At 37.8% G+C, this 24,043-nt stretch overlaps 1 protein-coding gene across 3 annotated transcripts in view; it reads left to right on the top strand.

The window, feature by feature from the left end:
• The window catches only part of AOPEP (aminopeptidase O (putative)), a 524,226-nt gene that overhangs the window by 114,849 nt on the left and 385,334 nt on the right, over window positions 1–24,043 (top strand). For all 3 annotated transcript variants that reach the window (XR_008913378.1, XM_007497916.2, XM_007497922.2), the window contains exon 5: window positions 7,032–7,280. Coding sequence is in view for 2 of the 3 variants with exons in the window: in XM_007497916.2 (XP_007497978.1) it covers window positions 7,032–7,280 (249 nt within the window). In the remaining variant the exon portion in view is untranslated. The remainder of the gene's footprint in view (window positions 1–7,031; window positions 7,281–24,043) is intronic.

Here is a 24,043-nt window from a genome sequence, read left to right as displayed (position 1 = left end):
TTGGTATTCTTCTATTTTGTTAAATGAGCATACTTTCCCCTATAAGAATATTCTCAGTTTTGCTGGGTAGTTGATTTTTGGTTGTAGACCTAGTTCTCTTGCTTTCCGGAATATCATATTCCATGCTTTTCGGTCCTTCAGTTTAAATACAGCCAGATCATGTGTTATCCTCACTGTGGTCCCATGGTATCTGAATATCTTCTTCTTAACAGCTAGTAATATTTTTTCTTTGGTCTGATAGTTCTTGAATTTGGCTATAACGTTCCTGGGTTTTATCAGTTGGGGTTTAAGTACAGGAGGTAATCTATAAATTTTTCAATCTCTACTTTCCCCTCTTTTTCTAGAATATCAGGGCAGTTTTCTTGGATAATTTCCTGTAGCATGATGTTCAGGCTTTTTCTTTTGTCATGGTCTTCCGGTAGACCAATGATTCTTAAGTTGTCTCTCTTGGAACAATTTTTTAAATCTTCTGTTTTGTGAATGAGGTGCTTCATATTTTCCTCAAATTTTTCATTCTTTTGATTTTGTTTATAGTGTCCTCCTGCCTTTTGAAGTCACTTGATTCTAGTTGTTGTATTCTGGTTCTTACAGACTGGATTTCTTCCCTATTTTTTTGGTCATCCTTTTCCTTCTGGTCTCATTTTCTTTGGAGGTCATCTTTCATCCTCTTTACCTCATCTTTCATCTCCTTTGCCTCATCTTTCATCTTCTTTGCCTCATTTTCAAGCTGGTTCATTTTGGCCTTCAAGACACTATTTTCTTGTTTTAGTTGAAGTGTCTGTTTCCAGATGACTTGTCTTAGTTTTTAAGTTCTTTTCCCAGTTGTCTTCAGCCTCTCTTAATTGTGTTTTGAATTGTATTTTGAGTTCTTCCAGAGCCTGTATCCAATTCACTGGGTTTTCTGTTTTTTTGCTTGGTGTTGCCTCATCCTTCTCTGTTGTATTTGCTCTTTGTTCATTGCCTGTATAGAAGCTGTCAATTGTAATTTTTTTCTTTTTCTGTTTTTTTTTTTACTTCCTACAGTTGTGTGAGCTATTGCTCCTCTCATTTTTTTGTGGTTTTGGGCTTTTCTTTCCACCTTCATCCTTGGAGTTTTGTCTGTAAATCTTTCAGTGCAGTCTGTGGGGGAGGGGTGTTGAAGCTTGAGCTTCCCTGCCCTCTGAAGGCTTTGATGGGATTAATTCCAGCTGGTTTGCTTGATGTGTTCTGAGGCCAAAACCTCAGGAAAGGGAGGGGAGGGCAATATGGACTATCTCAGTTGCTGCAATTGCTGCCCTCTCTGGGCTCTGCGTTTCTTCTCTATCTGCTTACCCACAGCCTGCATTGGGTGCTCTAAGCCTGGCAAAGCTTTGTCTGTAAGGTACTCCCTCCAGACCAGCATCTTTGCCAGCCCAGAGGTTCCAGCTGCCACTGGAGGCTTAGTGCTCTAGGTGGACGAGGTGTCCTTGGACCTTCCTTCTTCCTTCCCCTTAAACAGGAGTGTTGTGGAATTCTGGCTTGGGGGGGGGGCATACCTTTTAAGTTGAGTCCAGGGTTCCTTGGCTCTGTCTTGTTAGGTTTGATTTTCAGGCCCCTAGGAGCATTCCCGAGGTCTGAATGTTTGCTGCCTCTGTGCCACTGTCTTGACTCCACCCCTTCTGCATACTTCTAAAAGAAATGTTTGTGTTTTATTTGGTTCTGCTCTGTCTCCTATTGGGTGTTATTACTGTTTTCTTAGGGCACCAATTTTTTCATAATTCCAGGATCTCAGAAACAGTTTGGCTGGGTACCTGAAAGTTTTCAATCCCTTCATCCTCTTTATTCCCCTTCTTCTTAGCTACCCTCACCACCCTCCCACCCCCAAATAGAATGATTCACAACAGAATCCTAGCTCTGTCTTCTTGGTCTGAGCTCTCCAAGTTCATGACTTGGACCAGAATCTGAGCAAAAGAATTGTGTGCTCTAATAGACAGCTCTTAGATTCAATCAGTGTCATTCCATGGAAGTTTCTACAGGTTTAGAATGGCAGATCCTGAGGTTCTTCTTTAATCTGGACTTCTTTTTCTGGTTATTCTGCTGGACGCTTTGGTCTTGGATAGGGCTGGATCTGGGGCACCATTCTGGGCCCCACACACAGCTCCAACTTCCTTCTGAACTTGCTTCTCACTTAATATCTAGGACTTCTGCTTTTTTCTCTTTGGATGGAAATAAGGGAATGATATGGAGTTGAGGATAAGGAATGAATTTGGTATATCAGCAGCCGGGGTTTTAGAATTACTGGGTTAGGAAGAGAATAGGAGAATGAGAATGCAATAACCATTGAAGAAGGAATCCAGGCAGAGAGATTAGAGAAAGGTCCACTGAGGAACGCATGAGATTAGACTCTTTGAGATCCTCCCATGACATCCATCCTTATGGTAGGTGGTGATGTTAAATCCTATAAGGATATAGGAAGGCTGCCCCACAGCAGACAGGAGCAGGGGCAGATGGGAAATATGGGAACCTTTTCAGCAGGACAGGTGCCTTGCCTATGGTAAAGCAGGCCACAGGGACAGGAGGTGTATGTGATATTTTACTTTATGTATCTTGAGTTACCTCACAATTCATACCTTACACTTTGGGATTCATAGGCACAGCTATGTCCAAGTATCCTTCATTGTGGCAGTCTGGCTTCTTCCTCCTCTATTCTGCTAAACCTGCCCTTCATATTACTTCCTGAAACGATTGGATTTGGCTCTTTACCTAATCCTCATCCTAGTATTTCTGCAATATCTTACAGTTTTGAACTTTCATTTCATACCTATATTCTTTTTTCTTTGGACATTACTATCTTTTGGTTCCCTTCCTAATTAGTTAATTTACCTTTTCAGTCTTCTTTGCTAGTCCTTCTCCATCTTTGTCTCCCACTCTCTCCAGTATAAATGTCTCTAATTTTCTACCTGCACCTTTCTTTTCTCTCCCTTCTTTCCTTTATAGCAAAGGTATCAAACATGGCAAAACTACCTAGTGTGATTAACCAGATTAAAGTAATTGGAAAACATAACAAAGTAATGTAACAAGGGAATCACTTTAAAAGACTGATATATATTAATTTAAGGTCGCCAAGGAATCAGCTATGTAATTCCTAAATGAAAACTCAAGTCAGCTGTCAGCCTTTTTTGGAGTTTAATTACAATAGGAGTAAGAAAGGAATTAGAGATAGAGAGAGAGAAAAAGGGAGAAAAGGGAATAGGGCTTAAATACTCCTTCTGTTTAGGCTGGGCCAAAAGGCCCAAGCCCTTAGATAGCTGGGGCAAAGAAAAGAGATCAGTCCCTATCACTCACGTGACCAAAATGGAGAAACAGTCTCAGAGGCCCCCACCTTCAGCTTCCTTCAGAGCAAGCCTTCTCAGAGCCACCGCAATCACTCCCGACCAAAAACCTCCACCTCCACCTGGAGTCTTCCGACCCCCTATCTTTTAGCAAACCATCCAAGTTCCTCCCCTCCGTTCTCCCATCTACCAATCACTCTTCATCAATTTCCCTGTGCCAATGGAGGCTCTAGCTTAACCCAGGACCGCCCAGAGGTTTCTGGCTTTTGCACATGTCTGTTGAAGGTCATATTTTCAAATGATTAAATCTTTACTCCTTTGCTACAGCCCTTTCTAAATCCTGTTAACTTGAGTATGGTAGAGATTGGAATAATTAAATTTTGATCTAGGCTGCAGCCCTTACTCAATCCTATTAGGACTGAATAGGGTGGAGATTTATTCCAAGTATCTCCATTGTATCAATTCTAAAATCAATCAAGACTCAAAGAAATTCCTGTTCTATGCTTAAGCATAGGTCAAAGTCCTTTCCATTGTTCAGCAAAGGGTTTCTGTCCTAAAGTAATCTTAAGAAGGGAAGAGAAGGAGCCTCCCATGCCAATGGGGTTCCCATTCCAATAGACTATCAGTAAGAAATTTTCCAAGTATGAAATATCCCAATGGTGAAATTTCCAACATTTATAAGTCTAAGGAAATTTGAGGTTTACAGTAAGTAAAAATATTATAGAACATACATAATGTTATATATCATTTTCTAAGTCAGTATGTGTGATGGATAAAAGATGAAATGACTAAAGAAACAAAATTTCGTGTTTCTGAGCATATTGATTTATTAAAGCTGTGTATCGGGCAGTTTGCCCAACAAATTGGGACCAGTTAGCTTTCCTCTCTTTTGGCATTGTATCTCGAGTACAAGAGGAGACAGATTTTTGCATATTAAAAATAAGTAATCAAGTAAGAACAATTAATTAAAAGAAAACAATTTACCATGATGCAAAATTTAGGCAATTTGATTTCTAATTAGAGGAAATATTAGAGACTTTGCAGGTTGGAAAGGGGAGAGTGAACAGAAACAATTCTCTGAAGTCAGAAAAAGAGGTGTTTCCTTCCCATCAAGTATCTGTATGCAATAAAAGGAACAAGAAAAAAATAAGTGACTAGAACAAGGCCAATTTTCAGATAATACATGTGGATTGCTTGTGATGTTTAATTGTGAGAAAACTTGCACCAATCTTTGGATCTGTCTGGGTTTCTGGTCACTATAATCTAGGTTCTTAGTTACAGGTCTCTAATAGATACAGGTCTCTAATTAGCAGATAGAGGTGGTCCAATTTTCTAGCCATTCAGGGCTAATTTTAAATAGTGCAACAAAAATTTCTCACAATGATTAAAGTTTCCTTACAAGACAAAAATTGAGCTAGACCCATAACTGAATAGAAAGTAAACTGAGTTTGATCCAGAATTGAGTCACAAGATAGTGGGACTCACGCAGTTGCCTAAATTCTCTCATATGTAGCCACAGGGATATTTATGGATTTGGGTGGTAAATTTCTATTTGTGTTTGATACCTCTGCTTTAGATATTTCATATGCTTTCTATTATCACCTGCATGTAGAACACTGTCAAAGCTATACTTTTAGTCATGAACTTTAGTCCTAATTTTCATAATCCCTACTAGATATTCCTACCTGGATTTACTGGCCGCATTTCACACTCAGAATGTCTAAAGGATCTTCCTTTTAAAATTTTAGAATCTATAAAAAAATTAAAAATCAATCAATAAAATTTCAGAATCTGTATTTCCTAGTGATTGTGATCAGTCAGTCAACAAGTATTTATCATAGGTTATTCCCTGTGCTTGGCACTATATTGGATGCTGGGGATACAAATACAACAATAAAACAATCTAGGGACAGACTAGACAACTTTGATTTTTACTAGTAAAGGAACCTTGAGAGGAAGGAACTCCTTACAGCAGTGTAGGTCAACATGTTTTTTTAAACCCTCAAGGCATAAGAGTAGTAAGGGCTAGAACTTTGGGATTAAGTGACTTGCCCAGGGGCACATAGCAAAGAAAAGTATGAGGTCAGATTTGAACCTAGGATTTCCCATTTCTAAGCCTGGTTCTCTATCCACTGAGCCATTCAGTTCCCCCTGGGGTCAGCATCTTCATAGAAATTTATAGACTGAGCCTCAGAGCACAAAGAAGTAAGTAAGTGGCTTTCCTTGGGTCAAACAAGCAATTCATATCAGAAATGGGATTTTATGTCTTTCCATCTCCTCAGCTAGGCATCTCTTCACTGCACTAGGCTGCCTCTTACATCTCTTGCTTCCCCTGCCATTGTCATTTTCTCAGTCATGCAAAGCTTGAAACCTCATGAAGTTTCCCTTTCTTTTCCTCCTGCCAGCTCCCTAGATCTATCAATGGCTAATTCCTGGGAAATTCACATCTATATCTTTCACACCCATCCCTCCCTTTCCACTTCCACACCCTAGTTCAGGACCTCATCACCTTTAAAATTGTTTTGTTGTTGCCTTTTGTTTTTATATCACATTCAATCATCAAGCATTTATTAAAGCTTTACTATGTGCCAGGCCTTGCACCGAGCATTAGGGCTAAAAAGACAGACAGAGAGACAGAGACAGAGAGAGAATAAAGAAGTATATAAAGAAAAAATATAACTTGAGAGAAAGTGTATGTCCATATCACCCTTCACATTAAATTTCCTCAAGAATAACTTCTATTTAGTCCTTGTGCTTGAGCTAGATGTCAGTATTTATACTTTCATTCTCCCTTGCTCTCATCCCAGATGAAAGTTTTATGCACCACCAACCACTCTTTGTTTTCTAAGAGTATAATGTGACTAGTGTAGGAAGCCAATTGTCTTTTACCACTTGATTTCAGTGATGGGTGAGGCTTATTTATATAGCTGATCTGTGGATCTCCTGAGGGCTGGTCTTGGGTGGATAAAAGGCATTTCATAAATGCAAGGCTCATTGTAGCTTAGCTGAAAACAACTGGTGGTGGTCTGATGGTACAGGTTGAGCCCTGATCTGTTTCCTTAAAGTGTTTGCATTGTCAAACTTTTATTGTGAGTGGATTGAAAATGACTGTCAGAAGTGGCTCTCATGTTCCTTTTTTAATAGAAATAATATTTAGTGTCTTTTGCAAAGAGCATGCAGGTTTCTTTTCAATAAAAGGGCTTGTGTTTGTTTGAAAAGAACCATACATACATTAATTTTGTTAATTGTGCAAGTGAATTCTAAGTCTTTTATTCTGAAAAATTTCAGAACAGGACCTTTAGTTTGCTCTATCATCTCTTTTACTTTTCTTTTAGGCTACATAATGTCCACTAATTCTGAGAAAATTCTTCCATAAAAGGAGTTAAAAGTACATAAGTGAAGATAGAATTTGTTAATTTGTTCCTACCTTTTTATTTTTTTCCGTTGAATTCATTTCAAGCCTTAAGATCTCTTCCTCCTCTACTCCTGTTATTATCAACAAGGTATTACAATTTTTCACTTAGCTTGGGTTGAAGTAACTAAATCAATTCCACTCAAGTGCATCAATAATGTTGATGCTCTGCATTTTTTTAAACCATTGTCTTAGTATAAAAAAGGCAAGAATACTAATGAGATGTCTTCTCTGGAAGCCCATCTATATACTATTGCCTCTTTCCAACACAAATACTAATATCATTATCAAATTTTCCACAAAATTTATTTATTTTATGTCCCACTCAGGTGTGCCAGTGGGATATGTGGTCACATGGAATACCCCTGCCGCTTTCAGAATCCTAACACTGCTTCTCAAGCAATTATTCCTTATCGAGTGTTTGCCCCAGAGTGTCTCCAACACCGCTGTGAAGAGAATCTACTTCAGCTGATTCCTCAGTGCCTCTCATCCGCCCATTCAACCTTGGGAACGCACCCTTTCACCAGGCTTGACGTGCTAATTGTTCCTGCCAATTTTGCAAGTCTGGGGATGGCCAGGTAACTTTCTTTTTTTGGAAAATCTGGTTTGTACATCTATGTTCCATGTAATTCTTCCATTTTCTATATTTTCCACAGTCACCAGACTCCTTTTTAGATGATGGAATTAGGTACCCAATTGGCTTTGGCATCACTGTCACCTTAGGGATGCTGTTCAAGTAGTCTCAGTTGCCAACTGCTCTTGTATTTTTAGGCTCTGGAAAGGATCAATGGTTGGGTGATGGGAGACTCAGACTGGACTTCCTTAAAAGCAAAAAAGCCCACACAGCTGCTAAGATTTTAGAATACATAGTGTCAGAATGAAATTTGTTCTGGACTATACCACGTCTATGTTAAGGTTAGTTTGGGGGTTTGAGCATGATGCTAATAAGACCAAGGCCATGGCTCCAAGCTCTATGCATAATACTTAGCTTTACTTGGTTCTATGACCATACTCCTAATCTTGGCCAGCTGTCTCTTAAATTCATGCCATTGTTCATAAGGACAACTATTTAAGAACACTCTATTTTTAAATTTTTGTCTTTGATCTCTTTATTTTTATTTTTTTAAATTTAAGTTTATTTAGTAAATTTAGAACATTATTCCTTAGTTACAAGAATTATATTATTTCCCTCCCCTCCCCTCCCCCATCCTTCCCGCAGCCGACACGCAATTTCATTGGGTATTACATGTGTCCTTGATCAACACCTATTTCCATGTTGTTGGTATTTGCATTAGGATAGAACACTCTATTTTTGAGAGACTATAGATAGATTAATCTAAATTTACCACCACTACTGAGAAAACAGCTCAAAAAATATGCCTTGCTAATGGTAATTTAATAACATCGTCTTTGTATATGAAAGACGGTATTATGACAGAGAAAACCAAGTAATACCAACTAAACTTCAACTGAATTGTTTACACTTAACTCCATTTAGTAACACCAGTTTCCATTCAGTGGTTGTCGGTTGCATGACACTCAGCAAATTGGTATTTTAGCAAGGGTTTTTATTTTATGTGGTTAGGCATCTGTTTGCAGATCTTAGTCATTAATGGGGCATATGCTTTATTAACGCTGGGAAAAGTAAGCTCATCAAAACATGTGACTTTATATTTTTCTCCATTACTCAAAGGAAGGGTTCCTTCTTGATGCCAATTAATTTCCATGCCCCTGTTCATCTGTCATTTGCTATATTTTGCCTGAAAATTACATAGATTCTTAGCAATAACCATGAGAGTTAGAGAATTATCCAGAGCATTTATCTTAGAGATTTATTAGATACATACGCTTTTTTAACCCTGGCTCAAAGTTCTTTGCCTTTGAAAAATTTAAGAAAGTGAGTGTGTTGATTTTTATCCCTTAATTAATACATAAACTGCAATAATATACTTTAATTATATACATTTCACAATTGACCTACATAACCATATTAGTGATTTGACTTAATTTTAAAGAAATGTTCATTGATTACTATTCTCACCAACTCCTTCTGCAATCTTTGATATTTGAAAATATTGAAGACATAAATCTCTTGATTAAATATGTCTATTTTGGAGACGACTTTCTCTGCCTATTTTATCTTTTTTGACACTCATGATAGTTATAATGATTCTCAGCACACCTACTAATAGCTTCTAAATTCATACTTCAGAAAATTGAAGACAGAATATTAAAAAAAATGCAGATTGTCTTGTTCTCTATATCTCCTTCTTGCTGAATCTGTCAAAGACAAAATTTGTTGACCTTCAGGAAAGTGCAAAGTTTCCTTCTTCAGGTTAATTTGCTCAAACAGGCATGTGTTTGCAGCTCCTTTTTTAAAAGGATTTTTTTCAGTAATTTAATGCTGAACTGTGTATTTTTAAAGTGTGCCTGTGTGTCCTGAGGGCAGATGGCATGGGTTACAAATGCCAAAAATGTGATGATAATAACTTTGGATAAAAGCAGCCTTGTAAAAACTAAAAAAGGAAACAATTTTAAGAATTTGTGGTAGATCCCCAAATGTCCTGTCTTGTTTTTCATTCTAGACTGTGGAAATTAACTTCATTCTCATTTTGATATTTTCTTGGATTTGTTTGATAGTCACTCTATTTGAGTCAGATAGCTGTAATTGTGGTGCTTTCTGTTGGCAGTTATAGGGAACACTTGATTTCTCTGACTTCTGGCTTCTGGAATTAGTTCCTCTTGTTTGTCTTGGATATTTTAGGACGTATGTACCTTAGTCCACAGGAAACCGAAGGGAATTGTGACTGACCTTGCTTCTAGGGGCCAACTACTTTTTCTGTTTGTCATGAAAGATGTTACAGTATAGGGAAGGTAGACTAAAAGAGCCTTGACCAGTTATAAAAGTAAAATAGCAAACTCCAGATGTAAGAATATCTTTCCACAAAGATTGTAGGATGTTCCCTTGAACTTCTGGCTCAACTGTTTATTGTAATACTCCTGAGGCATCAAAGAATTTTTTTGGCACATGAAACAACTTGTCCCAGAGTATCTGTTATATGTAAACATGTATGTAATATTATAAATTCTTTGCTTCTGTATTTCTTTTGTTGCTAGGCCTTATTTAGAGTAAATGCGATTTTGAAACTCCTTTTTGGTAAGCTAAATGAACATTTCCATATGAATTAAGAGGGCAAATTATTAATATTCTTTCAAGGGTTTTGCTTTTTTTGGATATTGTCCTCAATGATTTCTCTATATTTAAAATCTAAATATCATAGTTTGTTTTAAGTTGAAACTTAATGAGTAACTTCTTGACTTGGTATTGATTTTATAGTGGGGGGAAAAGCTTTTCATCTATAATCTAAATGAGAAACAGTATCAACATCAGTTAATAAGACAGTAAATATTGTCATTAACAGTCCTGTGAAGTTTTTGAGCTTTTAAAACATTGATAGCAAAAACATTTGTATCCATTACAATATTTAAAATGTTGCTTTTTGTATTTAGCCAGAATATTGGTCACCCACCTGTTGAGTCACTCTTCTTTTCTAAGTCACTGTCCCAGGGAAGAGATTGTTTTGCCCTGCCTCAATTCTAAGCAAAATTTAGTCTTCTAGAGCCTGAATTTCTACTTTGGTTCAGACATACTTATTTACTAGGTAACAGATTTTTAAAAACCATAAAACAGGCATATTTAAACTTGATGGGATGAAAGTTTCTTAGATCCATTTATACATGAGGAAATAAATACATTTGAGAAATAAATGTATAAATCAGTCTCTGGAATTTTGACAACTGTATTCAGTATAGTTTCATTAATATTACAAAATCCTCACTTGTTTTGTTTTTTAAACCCTTATCTTCTGTCTTAGAACCAATTTGATCTCATAGACTGATTATCTTTGTTCAATTCTATTTTATCCTTACGTTGAATAGGAAAAGCAGTAAGATGCAATGGAAATATTGTTAGATTTAGATTTTAGTACTAACTTCCTCACTTACTAGCCTCATGATTTTAACCTCTATGGGCTTCAAATTCCTTTTCTGTCAAATGTGATTCAAGTTTCACATTATTTCACAAGATTGTTTTCTGGATCTGCTGTGATAAGGCATTTCAAACACTTTCTAACCAGAAAGTACTAAACAATACCTAGCATTTTGTAGTACTTTAAGGTTTACCAAGTACTTTACCTATAATAACTCATTAAATATAAATATAAGACAGGATATTTGATCTGGAAGGGACCTTGAAAACCTAGTCCAATCCTTTTACAAATGACTATACTGAAGCCCTGAGATGACTTGGGATTATTGACTAGAGCTGGAAGGAACCTCAGGGAATCTCTTGTCTAACCCTCTCATTTTGTAGATATGAAAACTGAGGTCTCTAGAGTCAAAGTGCCTTGCTCAATATTACAAAAGTAGAAAATAGATGACCTGGGTTATGAATACAAGTCTTCCCACTCCTAATCCAGTGATCTTTTTACTTTATGAACAATGCTTTCCAGTAGAAAGAGCAGGGAATTTCTAGTTTAGCTTGGATTGAATAAATGGATGAACAAAAGGCATGGATTAAGGACTTACATGTTCCAAATACTGTTCTAAATGACAAGGATACAAATAGAAGAAGTGAGACAATCACTGTTCTCCAGGAATTTACACTCTAATTGAGGGAGAGGCTACACAACGAAAGAACCTAGAAATCTGAGATCCAGTGGTGGCATGGATGTAAAAGTCAGGTCCTGTGGATGCCCTGGCATGTAGATGGAAGAAGGGCCCAGAGAACCTGAGGACAGAATGACAGAACAGATTATGGTCCTCCATCGTACTGGAAGAATTATAATTGATGACTTACAGCTCATTCAAACTGTGCCAGGTAAGCAGGCTGTGGAACTGTGAGATTGGAAGGGTCCTAACTATCACAATTAGGAAGTACAAATGGGCTCAGGGACCACCTGGAGCAGAGATTCTAGGTTCCTGACCTTAGAGATGGAGCTAGGAAGGCTAGTGTCCAACCAGGAGGGAAAAGGGGAGAAGGGGTATTGGTAGGAAGGTTGGGGAAAAAAGGGCCTCTGCTGGTAGCTGTTCCCAATTGTGTTCCAATGGGATCTGGATATCTTGAGTTAGTGGAGTGGGGAAAGAAAAGGGGAAGGACTCCCCTGCAGACAGTTCTTCCTGGCTATCTGCCCTGGTTGAGACTTTGAAAGAAATACTTGAAAGGGATTCATCTGTCTTACACTGTATGTGGAAATAAATATAATTTTAATGGAATAATAGGCTAGAACTAGATTTATGATTATTGCCTTAAAAATTAACACCTCAACCTTACTTCTGCACTTATTTATAATAAATGCCTTGCTTCACTATTTGTCTTTCAGCAGCTCTTATCTGCCACCTTGTATAAATAGGTTTGTGCAGCTGCCTAATTAGCTATGGATTCATCCGGACAAGTTCTTTTACTTTTTCATTTCTAGCCTAAACATCTCTCCAAGACAGATTTGCTACAAGCATGGTCTTGTGTGAAGATCCCTGAATCAGGAACTATAGGCTCCGCCATTGTGCTGCTCAGATGCACACAGGACTTGACCATTTCAGGCTATTACCTGTGATCTTTATTGGTAGTTGAGAGGATGTTGATAAGGTAGCAGTGGTGAAGATTCAGTCTCTTGCAAGTTAGTTCTTCCTGGGGACCTAAGGGCTCTGCTCTTTGTCTTTCAGTGCTAACCTTTGGGTTTCCCATAGCACTCCTGAGTTGTTAGCTTCTAAACTGAACTCCCTCCTGATGGCAAGGGCTTCCATGGAATCGCTGGGACAAGAAGGTATCTGCTAATCCTTCAAGCCCTACAAGCAAGCTTTAAGGCACAACTACTTATTTAAATACATGTGTGTATATACAATCCATTATGTACACAGATATCTGCTAGTTCTCAGTTTCCTCTCCTGTCCCTAGATGTCTTCAATAGGCCAATAAATGGAGTTAGTAGACTGACACACCTTTCCCTTAAAGTGGCTTCACGTACAAGGAAGCTCTATCCCAAGCACTATAGGTTCTAGAGAACCTCTCATAGAGAGATTTTGCAGAACTCTTCATATAATAAACATTTTTTAGGAACTGATGACCACAGACTCTAGCCTACAAATACCAGATAGCTCAAAAACTATCTCACAGCCAAACACATTCATTCCTGAAAAAAGAATGAAGGCTTGTTCCAGCCCCCATTATTTATCTCTTGCCTGAATGAGTCTCTTCGAATTGCCAGCGGTTTGCTGAGAAACTGTCCTGAAGAGTCTGGGCCAACCTTCTAATACAGCAGTTTTGAGGGAATCTGGGCCCCACATTATTTTCAGCCAACCCAACATGAAGATGAGAAAACTTTTTGGTTTATATTTCTTCTAATGACTGTGGACTCATCCTGAGACCTGAGTGTAATGTGTAACAAAAGATGAAAGGGAGAGAGAGGGAGAGGGAGATAGAGAAAGAGAGAGAGACAGACAGAGAGAGAGAGAAAGAGAGAGAGACAGAGAGAGACAGAGACAGAGAGAGAGACAGAGAGAGACAGAGAGAGAGACAGGAAGAGAGAGAGAGAGAGAGAGAGAGAGAGAGAGAGAGAGAGAGAGAGAGAGAGAGAGAGAGAGAGAGAGAGAGAGAGAGAGAGAGAGGAAGAGAGAGAGAGTTGGAGGGAGACAGAGAGAGACAGAGAGAGACAGAGAGTAAGGGGGAGAGAGAGAGAGAGAGACAGAGAGAGAGAGACAGAGAGAGAGTGAGTTGGAGGGAGACAGAGAGAGACAGAGAGAGACAGAGAGGAAGGGAGAGAAAGAGAGAGAGAGAGAGAGACAGAGAGGAAGGGAGGGGAGAGAGAGAGAGAGAGAGAGAGAGAGAGAGAGAGAGAGAGAGAGAGAGAGAGAGAGAGAGTTGGAGGGAAAGAGAGGTCTTTTTCAGGTCTTTTTCTTTAATAATTCATTCAGAAAGCTACAGCTACATAATAAAATGAGTAAACAGAGAGCTTTAAAAATCATTATCACTTACTTAAAGGCCCACAATAGAGGAAAACCATGTCAGCCCTTGATAAATTGCTTGTTTTTCTTTGACCTGATTGCATAACCAGTGGCTTCTAAATGCTGTAGTGGACTCCTGGCTAGTTCCTGTCTATTGCCAGTACAATTTTCTAAAGTACTTCAATTTGAGGATAAAATGTGTGCAGGCACATGCCCAAGGACAAACTTAACCAGCTCCTTACCCTCTTTCTCCTGGGGTTAACCAGGGCGTTTTACTGTTTACCCTTATCTCCCAGCCTATCTGTAACAGAATAAGCAAATCATTGCATGTTGGTACAAAGAGTCTGTTGTTTTTAGCCTTCTAATTGTACTCCTGTCTGCTGGGAAAGGAAGCAGCCATAAATTTCACTTATTATCTTAAGTATCAAGGCTTCACAGCTTTTAGATTTTTGTGTGTGTTCATTCTTTTTAAGATTACTCTTATTAGAGTTTTTAGTTCCCAACTCTTCCCCCCCTCTTTTCACTTCCTTTTGTTTTTTAAACTTGAAAAAGATGCCCCACATTCAGTGCAAGATGAAATTATGTTAGTTCTTTCCTAGAGGAACACAATAATGAAATTAATTGACTTAATTGTAATGTTTTTCTTTTGATCTCTGCCAGTTCTACTATATTCTTCCCTGCTTGTTTGTAAAATTTGGGAATTTATTTTTATAAATCCTTATATTTGGACTGTGGTGTGAATTGTTAGGTGTTGTTGTTGCTGGTTGTTATTACTTAAATTGGGAGTGGGAGAAGGTGGGGTTTTTGTTGTTGTTTGCTTCATAATTTATCCTTTTTCTTTACAGCTGGGATTTTTCTTCAAAGTTATTCTGGTTATTTTCTGTAAAATATAATAATGATTATAATTCAATTAAGTTATTAAAGTCCTTTGTAACTTCATGTTCTCTTTTTTTAATTGCCCAGCTCAGTGCCTTTGAATTATACATAGAAAACTTTTCCCTTTTGAGATATACTCTAGTTCTTTTCTTTCCTATGATTCCATCTCTCCCCTGAAATAATTTCTATTATTTATGAATTTTGCTCCCAATTGTTCCCAACCCCCACTACCTGTACACACACACATACACACATGCACGCACACACCAGAAAATACTAGACATGATCCTGAACATTTCTGGGCCTCAGCTCCACATTGATATCTGTTCCATAGTTAATAACATATAGGTTGCTCCTTCTACCTTTCTACACTTTGTACTGGAAAACAACTTCTCTTCCTCTGTATTCTTCAAACACCATGAAATGGAAAGACATAATTTTATAAGAATTTCTGATACAGTTTCAAGAGATTCTGAGTGTTAAGTTACTAGTGTCCTATAGAATCCAATGAACACAGAGACTGAAAAGCTGGAGGAAAAGGAGGGAGAGGGAGAGGGAGGTATAGTTGTGACCATTTGGAGACTTAAGGAGATGTTTTGGATTTAGAAATGGCAAGATCCAAATGGTTAGATGTATGGTGTGAGGGAAAGAGAAGAAAAGATAATTCCAAGGTTGCCAATATGGAAGACTGATATTCCTTTGACAGAAATTAGGAAGTCTGGAAGAAGAGAGGGTTTGATGGACAAAGTTACCGAATTCAGTTTGGGACATATTGAGTTTGTGGCATTTTTAGGATATCTTTTCAGGTTTGAAGCTTTGGCTCCTCATTGCCTCTCATCTCTCCCAAAATCCAATATGTTGCCAAGGCCTGGGAATTCCACCTTCTCAACATCTTTCAAATATAGCACCTTCTCTCCTCTGACACTGCCCCCACACTGGAACAGGTCAAATTTTCCATTCAGCAAGCATTTACCAAATGTCTACAATGTGTAAGGCACTATTGCCACTGCTAGGGAGACAAAAACAAAAATTAGATAGGCCTTTCTCTCCTTGGAGAGGAGGCCATGTGTTCACAAATGAGAAAATATAAGGCATTTTAAAGAAGGAATTAGCACTATGTTCTAGGGGTTTTAGAAATTGGAAATTGGATTTCATAGATAGCTAAGAATTTGAAAGAGAAAGCTGAAGAAGTATGAGGCTCTGCAGAACATAAAGTAGGAAATATAATGACAGTTTTTGGCAACAGCTCATGGGTTAGTTTAACAAGGATATAGAATACATAAAGGAGAATAATGGGAAATAAATTTGGAAAGGTAGGTGGGAGCTATATTATGGAGGTTTTTTAATGTAAGGATGAGGAGTTTTTATTTTATCCTAGTGGCAAGAGGAAACACTAAAGGTTTAGAATAATGATAATTATGGCATATTAATGGATCAGAAAGGAAAGAAAGTATAAGTGAGAGGACAGCAATTAAGAAGTTATTGTGGCAATTTAGGCAACAGATGATGAGAATTTATAAAGATGAAACAAAACAGACCTGACCTCAAAGAACTATAGAACTAGATCATAGAGATTACTTAATCAGATTCCCTCATTTTGAACTGCTTACATTCTAATGACATGCCTGATAAGACATACCTTTATATATACATAATTATGATTTAATATTGAATGCGTTAATGTGGAGAGTAGTAGAGAAAGAGTTATAAAAAATTCAAGGAGAGATGTCATGTTTAAGATAGAGGGGAATCAATGTTATACTCACATTTATTGAATACTTGTACTGTTAGTACTATTAAGACACTAGAGGCATCTGGGAAGCTTCACATGAGTGGCAACTGAGCTGAACCTTAAAGAAAAACATGGATTTTGTGAGTCAGAAATTAGGAGAGAATATATTTCAGCCATTGGAGATGGCCTGTGTATTTTGGTAGGAACTGGAGTATTGAGTTTAGGGAACAGCTAGTCCAAATAGCCTAGAAAATAGAGTTCATAAAAAGAAGTCTTATATAAGGAGTGAAATGTATCTAGGAATTATTTTCTAGAGATTCTTAACTACAATGGATAGCCATTGAAGGTTTTTGATTAGGGGGATGACTTGGTCTGATGTAGGGTCAGAAGCAGCTTTGTGAAGCTTGGGGAAGTGGCACTTGAACTGGGTATTGAAGAAAAAAAAAAGAATTTTAAATCCCTCCTTCCTCATGTATACTTTCCCAATCCTTCCAACTGTTAATATTCCCTCTCCTTGAATATTTCCTGAAGGTCTTTTGTTCATATAATTCTCTGGCTTGGGTCCTGCCCATTGTGTCATCTTCTCTAAAAAGCTTCCCTGTCCTTCTTTCTTGAGTTCAGAAATTAAAAATCCTTCTCCTCCTTCCTTGTCCTTTGTTTTAGAAAAGAGGGAACCAAAGTACTAAAAAATTAAGTGACTTGTCTGAAGTTCACTAACAATAGGCAAGTCACTTAAATTTCTGTGGGCATCAATAATATTCAACTCAGTTGAACTAACTAGTCTTCTAGCTTTAAAATTTTATGATTATTGGATTTTAGTTCGACTTCAACCTTTGTTTTAAATATAGGTGCTCAATTTTCCTCTATTATAATCAATGAACTTAGAGTTTTTATTTCTGAGAGAAAAACCAGTTTGGTATTAAATTCCTGGATATGGCTTTTCGCTTCTCTCATCTTCTTTGATTTGCAGAGAAGCATTCTTTGACATTGTTGATCACACACTTCTTCCTGATGTGCTATTCTCTCTATTTTTTGGGACACTACTCTCTTCTTATTGTCCTATCTATCTGACTGCCCTTTCTCCTTCCTTGCTGGACCTTCTTCCAGATCACCCCCCCCCCCCCCATAACTGAAGATGTACCTCAGGATTCTGCCCTGGACCCTCCTTTCTTATCCTTCTATACTACTTCACTTAGTGATCTCATCAACTCCATAGATTTAAGTACCATCTCTATGTTGATGACTTATATCTACCTGAAATTCTCTGCTGACCTCCCTACTTGTATCTTCAATTGCCTTTCATGCACCTACAACTAGATGTCTAGTAGACATTTTAAACTCAACATGTCTGAAATGGAATTTATTACCCCCTTTAATCATTCCCCCTTCTCCTATGAATACCCTGCGTGCCCCACACACTCCCTATTATTATAGAGAGCAACACCTTCCTCCCAATCCCTAAGGCTGAGAGTCATGCTGAATTCCTCACTATCTCTCCCCTCTCCATCCAAGCTGCTACCAAGGCCTGTCTGTTTCACCAAGGCAACATCCTTGACAACGTCTCTCCCTTCTCATTGCCACCACTTGTGTTGGTCCTTATCACTTCATGCCTAGATTTTTGCAATGGCCTGTAGTGGGACTCTGCTTGCTGCAAGTCTCTCCCCACTTCAATTCTTTCCCTCATTCAACTTCTAAGTGGTTTAATGAAACTGCAAGTCAAAACATGTCACAATCACCCCCTCAATAAACTCCAGTGGCTCCCTATTACTTCTGGGACCAAATTCAAAATGCTTTAGTATGCAGAGTCTTCTGTAACCTAGGCCTTCCTACCTTTATAGTCTTCCCACTGCCAGGTGCTCATCTATCCATCGACACTGGCCTCTTAAATGTTCCTCAAACAAGACACTCTGTTTCCTGGCATTTTCTCTGGTTGTCTCCATGTCTAGAATTCTCTCCTTCAATTCCAACTGCTGACCTTTCTGTCTTCCTTTCAGTCCTCCTAAAATCCATTCTTTTACTAGAAGCCTTCCCTATCCTCTTTTAATTTTAACGTCTTCACTTTGTTAATGATTTCTTATTCATCTTTTGTCTTGTTTTCTATATATTTGTTTACATATCTCCCCTATTAGATTGTAAGCTCCTTGAGGACAGGAACTGTCTTGCCTCTTTTCTATATCTATAGTGCTTAACAAATATTAATTGATTTTAACTCAATCTAACTCTATTTTCTACACACATATATAAACTTATAACAGTCCTTTCCCAACAACAACAAAAAATAACTGTTTGGTGGTAAAAAAAAAAATTGTCTACTTTTTTTTTTTTTTAAAGACTTGGTCTCTTTCAGTTTCACCCAGTCTGGAAGTACAGGGGCTACTCATAAACCAGATCTCTTTCTCTTCTCTTTTCTCTTCTCTTCTCTTCTCTTCTCTTCTCTTCTCTTCTCTTCTCTTCTCTTCTCTTCTCTTCTCTTCTCTTCTCTTCTCTTCTCTTCTCTTCTCTTCTCTTCTCTTCTCTTCTCTTCTCTTCTCTTCTCTTCTCTTCTCTTCTCTTCTCTTCTCTTCTCTTCTCTTCTTTTCTTTCTTTCTTTTTGTTTTTAAACCCTTACCTTCTGTCTTAGAATCAATACTTTGTATTGATTCTAAAGCAGAAGAGTGGTAAGGGTCAGGCAATGGGGGTTAAGTGACTTGTCCAGGGTCACACAGCTAGGAAGTATCTGAGGCCAGTTTTTATCCTAGGTCCTCCAGTCTCTAGCCTGACTCTCAATCCACTGAGCCACCCAGCTGCCCCTTCCCATTCTTTTCCTGAAAACTCTCCTCATGTAACTTGGTGGCCTTTCTCCTCTTACTCACCATTCCAGATCAGCATAGCTCACTGCAGAGTTCAGGATCCAATGTCTGCCTGACATCTACCAGCCTTAACCCTACCTGCTGTTAAAGACAAGAATAAACAAATCTTAGAGACTGTGGTAGGTTGGGGAAGGGAATTCCTTTCATAACAATCATCCAGCCACCTAGAGCATTCCTTTCTGATTCTCTATCTATAGGAATTAGCAGCTACTGCCACATACCATATTGGTAGTATGCTTTTTTAATGACCATCTTCTTTCTTTGGCCAAGTAATTTAACACTCAAACCCCTTCCTCTCACTCTAAAAATGTGGCTTTAGCCCCATCCCTCCTATTTTAGTCTTGAGTGAGTTATTTCTATTTTCAAGCTAATAAGTTGCACCTACATGGTTGGCAGGCACATCTGCCATTTAAACTGTTTGGTAGTTAACAAAAAAAAAAAAAACCCACAATAACAGAGCCAGGGCGGCGGGGGGTGGGGATGAACACATTTTAGTTGTTGCTGCACACACTGTTGTTTTGGCCCTGATAGGCAGTTGTAAAGGACTTGTCAAGTGCCTTTGTGTGCTGTTGGGTACACCTACCTGGAAGAGATCACGTCTCCCAAGGGGTTTATGCCTCAGCTGACATTGTGTCCTTGGATTTTCTTTTCCTTGGTGGAGAGCTGGTACATAAATGGAGACACATTGCTCAGAGCTACCTAGCTAAAAATCTGTTTTCCTTTCAGCTTATTTATCTTCTCTACTCTCTTTGCTACATCTTCACCTTATAATGCTACCCTTCTGTTTCTTTCTCTTGTTGCTCCTCCCTCCTTTTTGCCTTGTTTGGCTTCAAACCTTTTTTATTTCCTCATTTTCTTTGTGCAAGGTCATAAACAATGAAAACAGTATAACACCCAGAGCAGTATACTGCTTATTGCCTGATGGGGGCCCATGCAAGCTATTTTTGGGAACATTTGAACACTCAGTTTCTCTTACCACTTCAGCTCACTCTTACCAACATAAACATATACCCCCGTATTTATAGGATCAAGTAACATTTTCTCAGTGGGAACACTTTTCATGTTTTGACAGAAGACAGGGCATAGAGGTTTTCTTGCATTATCCCAGGCCACTTTTGGAAGAGGTGAAGTCTATTGGTTCATATTTTTATTGGTGTCGCCTTTCTTGTCTAGTCTAAGGGTAGCTCCTGGAAATTATTTGAAAGTGATACTAATAAAAGAAGTGTGTGTGAGTCAGTCAGTCTATAAACATTTATTAAGTACCTACTATGTGCTAGGCACTATGCCAAGTGCTGGGGATAAAATTTGAAAAAGCCCTAAAGGAGCTAAAAATCCCAAGAGAGTAGCCCAAATGGGGGAAGACTACAGATAAAAGGAAGGTGAAAAGGAGATGGGGAGTTCCCTTGGAGGGCATGATGGAGAAGTCCCAGGAAATGCAACTGAAGGTGAAATAAAGAGATGGCTGGCTGGGTATGAAAGTTCTTACTGGAGCTATCTTTCCTCTAATCAAAGGAATATTTGTGAGAGAATCTCTTGAAGGATGAGGAAAGGGGATATGCAAGAGGGAGGAGCTTAGCTAAATAGAGATACATGAATATGCTTAAATATTTGTGGATACAAACTCGCCCCTTTTGTTTGTGTGATGTTTTCTTCAATGAAAGCATAAGCAACTTGCAAAGGCAATGAGGGAAGGGAAAGGGAAGGAGATGCCCTTTCAACAATTTTCTATCTCTTTAGAGCATTTACTGCCATTTCTCCATAAGAGAAATGGCAATATTGTGGAATACTGCAAAGGGAATATGCTATATCTCAGCAAAAATTTACAGTCTTTCCTTCCCCCTTCCCTCTTCTAACTGAGAAAGAAAGAAAAACAAAATCACTGTTACAGATATGTCAACCAAGACAAATTTCTTCATTGACTATGTCCACCCCCTTCACCCCCCCCCCCCCAAAAAGCCTTAATCTGCATTCTTGAGTCCTTTACTTTTCTTTCAGGAAATAGGTAGCATGCTTTATCACAAGTCCTCTGGAATCATGTTTAGTCATCATATTCATCAGAATTCCAAAGTCTTTTAAGGTTATTTGTCCTCACAGTATTGTTGTTGAATAACTTGTTCTCCTGGTTCTGCTTACTTCATTATTCACCAGTTCATACCAGTCTGTCTAGGTTTCTTCAACACTCACCTCATTATTATTTTTTGCAGCACATTTATTATTAGTATTATTATTTATTCCTTAATTGATAGGAACCCAACTAGTTTCCAATTCTTTGCCACTTCAAAAAGAACTATAAATATTTATTTTTGTACACCCTTAGAGTTTGTTTTGCTTAAGACTATTCCGCCCATCCCCTTTAATTTACTCTCTTTTATTCTCCCTTCTTCCTTCTTCTCTTTCTCTTGTTTCCCTGTTTTATGAAATGTATTTCCATATGCAACTCTCTGTGTATATATTCTTATTTTCTTCCATCAGCTCAGATGAGAATGAGGTTCAATTGTCATCCATTTCAACCCCCTTTCCTCCTTTGTTCATATGGACTTTATTTAGAAACTTTGGTAATATGAGACTATTTTCTCTAACTTTCCTCTCTCCTCTTTCTTCTAAGTTTATTCCGTTCTATTTTTCTTCTGGAACTATCAGGGCATAACAGAATCCTTCCCAGGCCTTCTATCTAATTAGACTCTTACTCCCTAATAATGATAAAGTTCAAGAATGACATATTTATCATCTCCTCATATTAGCATGTAAACAGTTTATCTTTGTTTAGTTCCTTATTATTGATCATTCTTGTTTACTTTTTAATGTTCTCTTGACTCCTGTGATTTCACTTCAAAGTTTCTATGTAGTTCTGGGCTTTTTTTGATCAATAATGCTTAGAATTCATTTATTTCACAAGGTCCATTTTTTTTCCACTCTGAAGATTATATTCAGGGGGCAGCTGCATGTCTCAGTAAATTGAGAGCCAGGCCCAGAGATAGGAGGTCCTGGCTTCAAATCTAGCCTCAAACATTTCCTGGCTGTGTGACCCTGGGCAAGTCACTTAACCCCCATTGCTTAGCCCAAATGTAAAAAATAGACTCGAATACAGGACTACAATCCCCACAAGCCTTTGCTCCACTTCCCCAAAATGCTTTGTAATCTCACAGAAATTCTCAGGTGGGCCGAGATCGAAAAGGGATTTAAGCTGGTGGCAAAGGTTTTTGGCTCTCTTTTGGACTTCCATTTTGGGGCAGACATGGCTCTTTCCATAATGTAGGTGAGGTCTTGTCTAGGCCTCCCTGGCCTAGGCACGTTTTCCTTATCCTGTATTTTCTTTTAATCCTTAACTTTTAATAAACCTCTAAAAATATAATACTCCTTGTAGAGAGAAACTAATTTCTACCTGCCTCAGTCTCCCCTAAATTTTAACTGTTACACATACCACCCTTCTGCCTTACAACCAATACACAGTATTGATTCTAAGACAGAAGGTAAGGGTTAAAAAAAAAAAAAGATTATATCTAGTTTCTCTGTGTTTGCTATTCTTGATTGAAATTCTGTATCCTTTACCTTCTGGAATATTTTATTCCAAGCTATGTACTTTTTTATGGCAGTAGGTACTAAATCTTTGGTGTAATCCATCTTTGATATTTGAATTCTTTTTTTTTTTTGACCACCAGCAATATTTTTAATTTGAACTAAGAGATCCAGATTTTAGCTTTAACATTCTCAAAAGGTTTTTATTTCTTTCAAGAAATGACCAGTGAATTCTTTTTATTTCTTCTTAAGTCTTTGGTTTAAGAGATCAGGACAATTTTCTTTTAAGATTTCTTGAAAGATTGATAGCTAGATTCTTTTTTTTTTTGTGATTGAATTCAGGTAGTCTAGTGATTTTTAAACTTTTTATCCTTGATCTGTTTTCTTTATCAGTTATTTTTGTTATGGGATATTTTATATGTTCTTCTATTTTTTCTAGACTTTAAAGTTTGTTTCAATAATTCTTGTTTTGTCATGGAACTATTAGCCCCCATTTTAATTTTAATTTCCAAGGAACTTATTACTTTGTCAAAGTTCTGTAACTTTTGTTCCAGCCTGTTAATTCACTTTTCAGTTATTTCTTCCATAGCTCTCATTTCTTTTTAAAAAATATTCCTCTAATACTCTCATTTCATTGATAAAAAGTTTTAATTCTTTTTAAAAAACTCATAATTTTGTCCAAGAATTATAGTTGAATTTGTGCTCACGGTGTGTTTTTCTTTAAGACTTTGCTTGTAGATATTCTTTAGTGGTGTTTCTCTTTTGAGTTTATTTTTTTCCCACCATAATAACCTTTTAGAGTGGGATTTTAAAAATGAGTTTGCTCATTTCATTCTTTCAGTGTACTTCCTCACTTCAGATCTGATGATAGGGCCAGGCTCTGCACACTTCTGGAGAGAATTTTTGGGCTAGTCCAGCTGAAACTTTCTTAATAACGTATTAAGTGTTGTATTATCTCAGGTTTCTGAAACAATTCATGGTCAGGACCTGCACATTTTCAGTTCTCCTAAAGAGGACTGATTCAGGACAAATTCTGATCACTGCCCCCTTGTTTTCAGCACTGCAGGTTCCTGGGTCTAAGCAATAGAATTGTGGGCTCACACCATTTTATAGTTTCAGTAGATTGTTGCTAGACTCAGCCACTAGTCAACATTTGATAAGCTCCACAAGCTTTCCTTTGGGCAGGGATTCTTTGCCCTGTTCATTCCAATTAAGAATATGTACAGGACAACAAACTCCACATTGTTTAAACTCCACAATTTGTTTAAAAATTTGGGAATTACATATATGTGCTAATAGTAAAACATCCTTTGCTTTTGAGTTTCCTTTTGTTTTACTTTGATACTTCTTTCTCTTGATTTTGTGGCTG

Source organism: Monodelphis domestica, chromosome 7, assembly GCF_027887165.1.
Source record: "Monodelphis domestica isolate mMonDom1 chromosome 7, mMonDom1.pri, whole genome shotgun sequence".
Lineage (NCBI taxonomy): Eukaryota > Metazoa > Chordata > Mammalia > Didelphimorphia > Didelphidae > Monodelphis > Monodelphis domestica.
The sequence above is the reverse complement of the archived record's forward strand: the minus strand, read 5'-3'. Positions and strand labels throughout refer to the sequence as shown.